This window comes from Perca fluviatilis, chromosome 22 (assembly GCF_010015445.1).
Source record: "Perca fluviatilis chromosome 22, GENO_Pfluv_1.0, whole genome shotgun sequence".
In the NCBI taxonomy this organism is placed as follows: domain Eukaryota; kingdom Metazoa; phylum Chordata; class Actinopteri; order Perciformes; family Percidae; genus Perca; species Perca fluviatilis.
The window spans coordinates 8,634,247-8,647,422 of NC_053133.1; the positions used below are offsets into that span (position 1 = coordinate 8,634,247).

A 13,176-nucleotide genomic window follows, 5' to 3' on the forward strand; every position below is an offset into this window, starting at 1 on the left:
CCCCCACCTCACAGATACAGCTGTCAACAAGCATCAAACACTTGCTTACACTACGGTTGCCCTAAGCCATCACTCCTCTCTGTTGATTGGATGTGCGCTTTTCATTGTTTTCACCCCTTTCCCGAGCTAACTTCTCTTTTCTCACCTCTTGGTTTTGTCTCTCCACTTCTCTCTCTTCCTCTCTGTTACGTTCTTTGCCATTCTCACCCCTTCCCCTCTTTGTAAAGAATAAGTGTCGCATGGGGTGATGGTGTGCGTGCATGCTGATGATTATTAAACATTTAAAGTGAGACAAAAGCAAAGTACTCCTTTGGGGAAAAGTAAAAGAGATACTACACACTTTAGCATTACTTGATTGTTACTTATGAAGAGAACTGTGTATGTGTTTAAAAGAGGAACAATTGCATCTAATTTTATAAAGCTTGATCGCTGTAAGGCCTTCTGCTTCTTCTTTGTTCAGACTCTATATTACAATACGATGTATATCCCATTATACATTTTAATATTCATTGTCCACAGTTTGAGTGCAAGTCCGGTTAGCAAAACAGAAAGTGGTCATGCTGTTCTTCCTTGCAAAAAACTGTTCTTTTATTAAAAAAAAAGTAAAGAGTAGTTTTAGGGCCAGAGGTATTAAACCCTACAGCGCTGTCCATAGATCATTCATTGCTTATTACTGTATGAACAAGAATGAGTTATGAACATAATTTAGCTATTACTATTCATCCTGTACAGAATTTTCCCACTCCTTGCCAACTGCCAAGTAATGAATCTCATTCATTTCCTGCCATTTAGACCTAACCTGTCTCAATTGGCCCTGCCGTACTGTATGCAAACTCTGCATCCAATGGGAAATCCTTAGAAACTCCCTGTAAAGATGACATATGTGTTAACCCTTGTGTTGTCTTTGGGTCAAATTTGACCCGTTTTCTAAATTTCAGAAATATGGGTTTCTTTTTAACTAATTTTGATTACCCAAAAATAACATGGATGATTCCAGACAACGCACTTCGCAAGTACAACAAAAGATCAGATCTCTACTTTCATTCACAATTTTGTTTTTTTTTGTTCAATTTTTTTATATTTGAAGAAAAAAATGTAAATGTTTCGAAACTAAACCCGACTGAACGTTGACATATACCCTTCTTTGATTATCCTTCCTTTAATATTAGTCTAAATAAATCATAATTCCTGCTTTTTTCTAATTAAAGAATTAGGTACAATTTTCTAAAAAGGAGGTTTATTGACAATGAATTCCAAAAATAAGTGTAAAACTAGTAATAAGTTGGTGTTAGTGGTGTTCATACATGGTGGTGAAAAGAAGTGTTATATGTTAAAAAAATAAAGCATTGAAAACAAGCACCAAAAATGTTGAATAAAGAGTCAAAGACGTCATAAAAAGTGTTGATTTTCAGTTTGGACCCAGGAGGACGATGCATGGTCGAATGGAAGACGACACAAGTGTTAAGTATCTGTTCAAGTGAAGTCCCAAAAACTGAATGCAGAGTTAGACTCAGGACTACTGGAGGAGGAAGTAGGATCTTAATTAGATAGTGCAGGTTTAAACCAAGAGGAAGAGAACAGTTCTTCTCTACTGTACTGTGCGGGGCTAAATGGGTGTACAGAACATCAATACTGACATGCATGTCACCATTGAATAACTTTTTGCATACTGAATCATCAAAATACTGTTCACCAGAGGAATTAACAAGGGAAGTGTACACTTATGGGAAGTGTTTAAAATGGAGAAATACTAGTTTTGAGGATAGCAATTATATTTTACCAATGATATACTGACACAACACACTGACCCATATGTTAGACCAACATGGACATCGTGCGCATGAGTGACTTCTGTGTTTTTTTGATGCACAATAGTGTGAACATGCTATTGTAAATCTAGTAGAGGCTATTTTAGCCACAGAATTTCCATTTGATTTATTTTTAAATGACCGCACTTTTAAAGTTTAAAACATATATTTACACAACGTTACCATTTTCAGGTATCTTTTTAGATTTAGTTTGTTCTATTGCTTCCATATACATTAAGTTAAGTAGGATAATAAGCTGAATCAAAAAGCTTAATTCTTAAAAAAAGAAAAAAAAAGTGCTTATGCCAAATAAATGTGATACCATGAGCATGTACTATATATGAATGTTGGTCCTGGAACTTGTATTTTTAATTATGTAGTGGATATGTTTTATATAATGTTGTTAAAGATGTGAAGATCATAACAGGATTAGCAGTCTGTTCGCAAACAAACATGGTGGATGGGGCTATCTCGCTATACAAGCATGCAAATGCACACACTTGCGCACATGCACATACAAGCTCGCAATCATCCCAATAAGTAAAATCCCCACACTAACTGATCCTGGTGTAACCTGTAATTCCCTATAAGATATCCTCTGACTGTGGGGAAACAAAACCAAGCTTGGGGGAGGGATTAGACAGAGGAACGGCGATAGCTGTGGAATCAGTGGGAGAAGCAAACCAGTGAGCGACCCACTGCAGTTAACGGTCCTATAGGATCAAGTGTTTAAGCAAAAAAGAGGTCAGAGGTCAGGCTCGGCTCAGGATACATGTCATCCTTATCACTTAGCATCATACCTACAACACATGCCATGCATTTCATTGTTTTTCTGTGGCTCTAACTAGCCAAGTGCCCACTCAATTTAATGACAATAATGGTGATTATTCAATAATTTAGTTTTTTAGTAAAGGGAAAGACAAGATTCTTTCCCACTGAGTCCCAAGGTGTCATCTAACCTGCGTTGTTGAATATGGCCACTATGCAAAATAGTGCTCCACAAGAGAACACTACTCCTGCCCTAGCTACTCCTGTGGTGTGATTTCAGTTCTTTTTCTTATTTAAATGCATAGTTTCCATGTTCCAGTGTTGTAATTCCAGCATTTGCTCTAGTCCTAAACCTATTTTTTGTGTTCTATTATCTGCAAACACATGGTTTGGAAGTTTCCTTTGACAAAATTTATAATATAAGAAAAATTACATGGCTTGCTGATGGCCAGCCAGACTTTAGAAATGGATAATATTTGTATTTCACACTGAAGCTGTTAGAACTAATATATTTACTAAGGGCTTTACACAGCCACCAAAGGCCAAATGCCTTAGTAAATGCCCTCTGCATAGCTCCTTATGAGGTCATAAGGAGCAAGGTTACCCCTTTCTCTGCTTTGCCCGCCCAGAGAATTTGGCCCACCGAGAGAGAGACTTCATAAACAGTATAAGGGGACCACTAAGGTCTATATAAAAGCATCCAAAGAGCACCATGTCATGGGACCTTTAATGGCTGTTCTCTCTGTCACAATGCAACTTTTATACGACTGATATCTGGACATGGTGTTAGAAATACAGCTATGTACTATAATCCAAACTGTGCTACTCTGTTCAGAGGGATAAAGGAGATAGTGAATGTTCAGGGACTATTTTAAACCCATCGGGTGAATGCAATGAACTACCTAATAAGATAGAAGTCCGCTTCTCCTGGGAATCCTGAGGACCAAGATTTTACCACAGCTTTTAGGTTACATCTCTCTCTCTCTCTCTCTCTCTCTCTCTCTCCCCCTCTCTTCTTGTTCCCTGCTTCTATTCTTGCCTATACCTCTCTGTGGAGACCAACATTCCCCTGGCTCTAGCCCATGTCCTAGACAGTGGTGAGAGACTGGTGTTGAGTTTCCCAGATCGTGTGAAGGAGCTGTCATGCCAACTTTACAGCACATTAATCATACAGGCAATGTGGCTAGAGATACTCTGTATCCTGTTCTGCTGAGTATTTATTATTAATAGAGACACAAATCCAAAGGATGAGACCACATTTGGTACAGTATATGTAAAAAATTCAAAAGCTTCTAAAGAGACAACAACGTTAACCGAACAATAGAATTAGTTTATTTTTCATAATTGAAAGCGTTTATAAGAGCAGGAAACCATTAGATCAGTAGAGTGACCTTGTTGTACATTAGTTCACATTATTTGATTGAGCTCCATGATATTCATATGGCAATGTTAAAAAAAATCTAATGTATTTCTATACTATGAGAAATGTTTTTTAAACATTGTACCAAGGAATTTCTTTCACAAAGCCATGTTACTGTATGCTTTCACTCATCTATTGCAAATCTTGGATGGATGGATACAGGCTTGTCATTTACAGTACAGCTGTGTCATATTCTCAAAATCTCTCAAAATCTCAAAATTCTCAAAATCTCTTTGATACAGGAAACACCAACAAACTTCGAGTTAGCAAGCTACAGGTTGGAAATGGCAAGTTTTTAAGAAAATTTGGATCATCTAACAAGGCAGGCCTGCTTGGTTCTTTTAGGGAAATTATTGTAAAGATATACAAAGATTATGTTTACGGCATTTACTTTCTAACTGGGACATTTTGGGACCGATTGGCGGAATAGCTATACGGATGAAGTACATAAGGCGATACACTGGTAAGAGCCAATTACATTCAACCATATGTCCAGCTAATTTAAATAGCTCACGTTACTGTTTTGTGTGAACAGTTAACGTTATTTAATATTGTACGTGGTGTTTTCTTTTGCGGGGTGAAAATGTTCCACCGAAACAAGTTCCTTCCGGAGACTATTTTGCAGAGCCAGCGTTGCTGCGTGCGGAGATAAACGCCCAAGATGATTGTGATTGGTTTAAAGAAATGCAAACAACCCACACCTTTCTTTCACAGCGCTGTGGCGATAGGTCTGACAATGCAAGACTATATTCAAACGTAACTAATTGTCTGTAATCGGATTACTGTAGATTAGGGATGGGCGATATGGAGAAAATCAAATATCACAATATTTTTGACCAAACACCTCGATATCAAAACCGCAACGATATTGTAGTGTTGACTATTGGTGCTTTCACAAAATATTTACACAATGAGATTTTAGATAAATAATCATCAGTAATGTGGATATAATGACTAAGTGAGTAAAGGCAAATAATAGAACAGTTACAACAGTCTGGTAAGTTCAGAAAATGACATCACTTTACTGTAATGCAGCCTTTAAAACCAGGAGAAGACAACACTTATCCCATATTACAATATTACGATATCCAAAATCTAAGACGATATCTACTCTCATATCACAATATCGATATAATATCGATATATTGCCCAACTCTACTGTAGATGTGTTTTATTGTGGTAGTCCAGAATGCCATTACATTAATCATGTTGATATGTTACTCACCCACCAAGCTGGCAGTAATTTGTTGCTTTGTTTATTATTCACCTAATGGCAAAAGAACAACAATCACCCAGAGTTTCCATTTAAAGAAAAGTATTTTAATACATAAGTCCCATTTGCAAAAAAAACACGTAGAAACATTGGAAGACACTGCATATGTACACTGTGTTCGCTACCTTGCAGCTACCTCCTCCATGAGACAAGTATGACAGTCTTTTTAACAATTATCAAAAAGATAGCAAGAAAATAAGCCATATTTATTTACCTTAATGAAACAGAAAAGCCTTCAAAACTAGTTTTTAAATTATACACTTTTGCCTCTTACAATAAATACGAATGATCATACATTTATTGAAATGAACACACACTAAGAGAAAAAGACAAAGTCATAACAGTGACACCATGTACAGTTGTGCGTGTTGACTTAAAAAACCTGTCTGGGTAGGCTGAACTTCAACTGAACTACTCCCAGTAGTGCAATTTAGAAACTACAACAGTAGCTCCACAGAACTGAGACTCTAACATTGAATCAAATGTGGTGCTTTTAATGCATTTGTGCAAACATATTGATTGTGAAGACAATGTCTGATGTTTTCGGACTCAAAAGACAACACGAAAAGTGTATATTCATTTGAAAGGAAATGTGTCGTATCTGCAGTGAGATAGGCTGTATCGAGTTGAAATGCCGATTTTGCCTAAACACTAATCTAAACTGTACAACATTAGCTTTGATATAAAATTACATAAATCAATCAATTATTTGTATGTTCAACAGGACTTGCATTACTTAAAATGATAAAATGATTGTGCGCATTGCAAGAACATCAAAACTGTCAACAATATTTTCCTTCAATTCAAACAAACACTTCTCCCTTGTCCAACAAACCTTCAACTGATAATTAACATCGTCATTTAACCGGCGCAGACCATCTTTCTTAGGTCCAAGTTCATCTTAGGTTCTGCAATTTAAAGGGCAATTCTAGTGTGATCTTTTATTTCTGCCACAAGGAGGTGAGAGCCAAGGAGCACATGCTTGAACCACATGTGGTGGTAGGGTTTCCCTACTTCCTGTGCCCCGCCCTTACTATGTATGCCTTCATGTGTTATCAGTTTCTAGTTTAATAAACAGATGTAGTGAATATACTTATACTTTGGCCAATAGTTTTACATGTTTTGGTCCATTAACTACACATTTTTTCAAAAGGATTCTTCATTTCCAAGGAGAAACCTTTTTTTCTTTTTTCTTTTTTAAACTGTCATCCTTGGTGTTCTGACAAAAGCATTGCATTGTACACTATGCTCTTGGAAAATCCAATTCAGGACACACTTTGAGTAAGCAAAGCTGTTGTGGAAAAGATAATGTGAATTTGGTTGTGTCACACATTAAAAACATTAAAAAAATTCTGCAGCTGCCAATAGATGTCAGAGTTGTTGAATGCCGGAATAATGAGTGTTTTCAAAACAGACCCTGGTTGCAAACGTATTATCTGGCAACAATTATGTAAATTTGACCCAACTTTTTTTTTTTTTACTTCAATTGATTCAGTTTCAAGTCTCATTAAAGTTGATTTAGTACAAGTCTAAATTGCATAGAAACCAGTAGATCCCATTCATACATCACTGGGGGCAAGTAAAGAAAAAGGTAGACGATTCATAGTTAAAGCACTTAAACACGCAAAACCACCATCAAGGCAGATTATCCTTAAGTTGTTTTCATGGACTCCTTATTAACCATCTCCTTTGATAAGCCCAGCAGTGGGTGTAAGTCAGCTCCTGTGTACAACGTTTTACCAAAAAAATAAGTCTTTTTACAGCAAAATCTTTGTTCCTCCCACAAAAGCCAGGTGTACATAACACATAAAACAAAATAAAATTGTGTTTCTAGACGTAATTCGTCTCATTGTCACTAAATCCAAAAGTGCTAGGAACCAACTACAAAATGTATTCCTTAAAAACAAAATCATCTATCTATAAACTGGATTCAAAGTATTATATTTGATTGTCACAACGCTAACACTAGAACCTGAGCCTTGTTTGTGACTCCTTCATCAAATAGAAGAAGTCATGCTAAATGTTGACATCCTGGGAATCCTTTTGTAATGCTGGTGCATGTCACTTTGTGTGTGTGAGTGTGTGTGTGTGTGTGTGTGTGTGTGTGTGTGTGTGTGTGTGTGTGTGTGTGTGTGTGCGTACACATGCATGTGTGCATGAAATTATCTTCTGTGTTTGCACTAATCACTTTTATGGCAAATAAATGTAGGGACTAGACTTGTGGTGCCCTGTGCTCATAACACATGGCATAACGTTCCGTGGACCAACCATCATGGACTGGCTCATGTCATGAGCGCTCTCAGACCACGGGGGGGAGTCCATGGGCTCCCGCTTGATCGAGTGAACCAGACTGTGCCCTTTGAACTCATAAGTGTTGTGCTTGTTGTAGTCCTGGTGCATGTAGGCCTTGTGAGGGTCTTGTGAATAGTCCATGAGGTTGACTGATTGGTTGCTGCATAGAGAGTCTGAGTGAGAGAGTCTCTGAGGGCTAAACTGGCTGTTGTCATTGTTACTGCCCAAGTCTTTGTCGCCTTTTAAGAGACGGCCGGTTGTGTTCCCGTTGTTGTTGACTGCATAGTTCTGATAGTTGCCGTTGTTGTACGGCGGGCTGATTCCTGCTTTCCCTCGCTGACAGGGCGAGTACTGCGGGTCATAATAATCTCCCTCTGATTTGAGATGGAGGCCTGAGCTCTGGTCGTATACCCCGTTACCATAGCGGCGGTCGATGGCATCTGGGTCGCGGCAAGCCCAGGGTCGCCCGTAGACATCGCAGCCGTTCTCAGAGTCCGAGTCTTGCTCTACCTTGATGGGTGGCATCTCAGGCATCAGATGGCCATCGTAGCATTCGCCGTAGCCGTTCTCGTTCTTCACCAGGTCCACACAGTAGGCATCTGGGTCTGTGGGAATCTGGACGTTCCCGTAGAGCTTAGAGACAAACACCTCGTTACCTCTGCCGCTGTGGCAGTTGGGGGAAAGGCGGTATGGCTTCCCATACTGGCCGGCTTTGTTCATGCGGTTGGAGGGGATATAGCCAACACCCTGGCCTGCTCTCAGGGGACCTGAGTTTGGCCGCAGAGGCCAGCCGCCGCCCAGGCCTGGGCTGACACCTTTATGGGGATCCACAGTGGACTTGCAGTAGTTGAGGGGCTCCTCCTGGTTGTAGAAACCCTCAGGGCGGTACTTGAGGTTGTATTTGGAGAGCGGGGTCCAGGGAGTGTGGTGACCCCGCTGGGTAGCCCCAGGAGTGGGACAGGAGAGGAGGAGAGGGTCGGCAATGTCCCCCATTCCTCCACTGAAGGAATGCCTCCGGAGGTGTTCCCCTCGCTCACTGTCAGGGAGAGGGATGGCATGAACAAATGGGTGGGGAGGAGAGAGGGATCAGGAAAAGGAGATCATTAGTCATGAAACAAGAAGACAAACCAATCAGTGCAGATTATACAACATCTCTGTAGACCTTGAGGACATTCAAGAAGAGATGATCTCTTAAACATATCATTGGTCTGCCCAGATATCCACATGTCCACAAATGAAATGTTTTTTCTACTGATTGATGAATGACTCAAAACCCAAATATCTAAGTTTGGTTCACTTAAGTTCATGAAAGAATCATTCCAAAAGTGACTCATCTTTTCCGGAGTTCATCTCATCTGAAAATTGAGAACAGAGTCAACATCCATAACCCGAAATTCAATGATGGCCCGCAGTCCAAGTTTATAGGCAGAACATTGCAGTTATACTTACTTACTATTCTTTATTTGCTTTAGACTTAAACACACATTATATTTCTAACGTTGATTAATATTAAGTGGAGATTTTTATTAGGGCTAACCAGAAAGGGCTCAAGATTATTAAACATGAAACTAGAGTGTACTGTAAGAAGGCAGTGTTCTCATGCTGAAGACTCAACCCAATAAGCTTCATGGCCTCCAAGTCCAACCAGCCTGTCCACTTATAAGTAATTGGTATTTTTCTAAAGAAACCTGAATGATGCTGAGAAGGAATGGACAGCAGAGGAGGTGGTAGGGCTCTGCTCCCTGACTACAGCTCAACTCCTGGCCTCTAAGCCTTCCAAAGTTGTTAATGATGCATGAAGCACAGAGGGCCTTATCCAAGCTGAGACATGTATTTGCTCCTAATTGGCCACAGGTAAGGCGTCCAGCACTCATTTGGTTTAGTGTGAGAGCCTGCTGGGTGAGGAAATGGCTTATGTTTGTGTTGGTAACTGGGCCCCAGGGTAAATGCTTGGGTGTTCATAAAGCTGTTGCTGGGCAATAAGCTGATATCTCTCAAAAATGAATAAATAATACATGAGGATGAATACCCATGTAGTTTTTCATCACTCTAACACTGTTTTGAATATGTTTTTTGTGCACCCTTGCCTCATGGATCTTAGTCAAGGCAGTTACTAAGTATGTTTTTACATGTAAACTTTACTTATTTACTAAAGTAAACATGGCGGCCCTTATGAATTATGAGGGCATCTCTTTGCTGACAGCTTTGGCCTTTTAAGGTTTACAATTTTGACCTTTACTTTTAGATTCCCCAGTAGGCAAATCAGTGTAATCTCTAGAGGAGAGAACAGGCTGCCAAAATGCATCAAACCTCAAGTTTGGACCAAAAGGTTCTGAGACATTAGGTTTGTGTTAAAAAGCTTGACCTTTAATTACAGTATAACACCCCTATTAGTCAGTGGATTTACACTAGGACACAGTGTGAATATACACTACATCATCCCTCCAACTTGAGGTGATGTTGCAAGGATGTTGCTGATGTGTATGAGGTCTCTTACTCATGCTCCAGTGCAGAGATAATCCCTCCACCTCCTCCCTTGTTCTTTCCCCGCATTAACATGTTCTTCATTTTCATCTCAGTGATGGAGGGCAGTAGGAGGGGTACACCTATGCAGAATAGAGCCATCTGGGGAGGCAACAGAGCCCCGGAGGCTGACTTCTTTTTCTGACCGTGGAGGAACTTCAACCGACCCTGGAACTGCATAGTCTGGTAACAAAGAGAAGAAGAATAGAGATATCCAATGATCTATTTATCCTTTGCTCTTTGAAAAGTCCTGCATGTTATTTTTTCTGTGCATTTCCAATTATAAATTAATACAGGATAGCATTAGCCCTTGAAAGTTAAACTGTATTAAACTGTTCAGTTTCAGTTCAGTTTGCTTCCAGGAAACATATAGAAAGTGTCAACCTTTGCTTCCTGAAAAACACTTTACATTTGATACGCTTTGTATATCTTTATGTACTGTTTAAGAAAAAGAACCAAACACATGCTGGTAACTTCAACAAGACACACATGTATAGACACACAGCGGTGCTTTGAGCTAATGCTAACATCACCATGCTATCATACTCACAGTTACAATGCTAGCATGCTGATGTTTAGCATGTCATTTACCTGTTAAGCAAAAAATGCACAGTAGACTGAGAAAGAAAACTGTTCATTATACTTAATAAAGTATAAGAGTCCCAGGCTATGCTAACGGCACAGCTGTGCTTTGAGCTAAATGCCAACAACAACGTGCTAAAATGCTCCTAATGACAATGCTATCATGGTGAAGATAAACAGGTATGATGCTTACCGTGTTCTGTTCACCATCTTAGTTTAGCCTGTTAGCATGCTAACATTTGCTAATTAGTACTAAACAAGAAGTACGGTTGTGGTTGACAAGATTTTGTCATTTGAAAGAGGTGGACACAAACTGCCATCAATAAAGCTACTGTGGCTAGCAGGTGTGCTCAATAAAGCTAATTTCATTTCATTCTTTTAGCGGGGAAGTAAGATTAATTAATTTGAATAAGTACTGTGCATTACAAATGTGTTGTGTCTTAACTGTAATTATGTTGACTGATCAATAAAAGAACCATACCAGTATTTGCTCACTCTTTGGCCAACATGTGCTTCAAGACTTGAAGCACATGTACAAAAACTGCCATCTAGAATTTCTGTTACGCAGCCAACCTCAGTGCAACCAGAGCAGACTTGGTGACAGTGAACTCTAATGACCCTGATGAAATGGTCCAAACCCCATATTCTTATTGCTCTGTCATCAGGGCCTTTAGCTTTTCCACTGCTGTTCTCCAAACCACTCTAGTCACAGCCATGAGGAATGAACCAAGCTCCTATTCTGCTGTTGAGTCCAGGCACCCAATTACCTCATAATGCCTTGCAATACAACTATAAATAACTGTACACACTACAATTAAAAATGAAATTGTGCTGTCCCAAAGGGGTCATACCATTTTTTTATAGGCCTGGGTCTTCTCCCAGAAAGTGGGCAACATTTACTCCATGCTTAATTTTCATTGCATATTCTGCAACTTTCTGTTTTGTGTGGACGTTAATGTATTGAAAACTGAAGTTACTGTTCAGTTTAGCTGGCATTTTGTTTCAGACCACTCACCAAGAATCCAGAGGTGCTGTCCAAGAGGCATCGGACTCTGGCAATGAAACATCTGTTGAGAAAGCAGGAGAGCTCAGGAGGAATTCCCCCTCCCTCCGCAGAATGGAACAGGCTGCTCACTACAAAGTCCTCACCTGAAATGTAATAGAGAAAGATGGAGGAGGAGAAGAATTTAATTTAAATTGCAAACTGTGTGGCAACCTACAATGTGCTTCTCAGTCATGAAAAAAAGGGGGAAAAGAACTTAAAGAGCAATCAATAAAACGTTTTAACAACAAATTGCATCTTGCAATTGCATCTTCTTTCAGGATTTCTGTCAGTGTGTACAAGTCTCTATACTGATGACATATTCTAGATCTGCCTCAAAAGTAACCAGCAGAACTTCAAAATCGAATTGTGATTAAAATAATTAGCAAGAAATGTCAGTGATCACAATGAGAAGCCACCTAGGCCAGAATTAAATACTTCACTTGCACATACATATATACTGATACTAACCACACATATATGCATACTTCAGTTGTGCATACATACTGTATATACTTCACTTGCAAATACATACTTTACTTGCGCATATATATATATATATATATATATATATATATATATATATATACACGTGTGTGTGTGTGTGTGTGTGTGTGTGTGTGTGTGTGTGTGTGTGCGCAGTATGTATATATGTGCATTGAGGTTGGGAGTTGGTGGTTGGGGAGGATGGCGGCGTTCCTAAATGCAGGACTTTCACTCAGGAGGTTTGGGTTCTAATCCTATCCAAGACCATTGGGTATTTTGGTGACCTGTGTATTGATTACTTAACTTTCGTAACAAACATACTTATTCCCAACTTTGTGACGTTAACTTGAAGTTTGTACAACAAGGTGCCAAAACATAAATTAACAAGTTGAGACAGGTGGAGGGAAAATGCATTAAGGCAGTCAATAATGCAGCTCAGGTAAAGCTGTCTCAGGAGTTATGTGCAAGCAAAGAAACAGCTTTACCTGAGCTGCAATATTGACTGCCATCATGGACTACCTCCTGAGTGAAAGTCCTATGTTTATGCATGAGTAACAAACGCTGGTAAGTAAAGTAATCAATAAATAAGTCACTAGGTCAACATATTTACCAATGGTCTTGAACGGGACTTGAACTCCGACTTCCTGAGCAAATGTCCTGTGTTTATGCACACCACCATCCTCCCTGACCACCAACCCCAATGCACATACATACTTACTTAAGCACACACACATACATACTCACACATGTTATGCATGCATGTGCAAGTGAAGTATCCATGTATGCACAAGTGGAGTATATACTTCACTTGCACATACATATATACTGGTACATGCGCAAGTGAAGTATATACTGTATATGTATGCACAACTAAAGTATGCATGTACAGTATGTGCAAGTGGTTATTACCAGTATATATGTATGTGCAAGTGTTTAGTACCAGTATATATGTATGTGCAAGTGAAGTATGTGCAACTAAAGT

The 13,176-nt window shown here is 39.3% G+C and overlaps 1 protein-coding gene across 1 annotated transcript in view; it reads right to left on the reverse strand.

The window, feature by feature from the left end:
* Positions 1-5,294: 5,294 nt before the first annotated feature.
* The window catches only part of LOC120552041, a 73,213-nt gene continuing 65,331 nt past the window's right edge, over positions 5,295-13,176 (reverse strand). The window contains exons 7-9 of the mRNA XM_039789686.1: positions 11,682-11,815; positions 10,059-10,267; positions 5,295-8,597 (exon numbers count right to left, since the gene is read on the reverse strand). Of these exons, the coding sequence (XP_039645620.1) occupies positions 7,460-8,597; positions 10,059-10,267; positions 11,682-11,815 (1,481 nt within the window). The 3' untranslated portion in view covers positions 5,295-7,459. The remainder of the gene's footprint in view (positions 8,598-10,058; positions 10,268-11,681; positions 11,816-13,176) is intronic.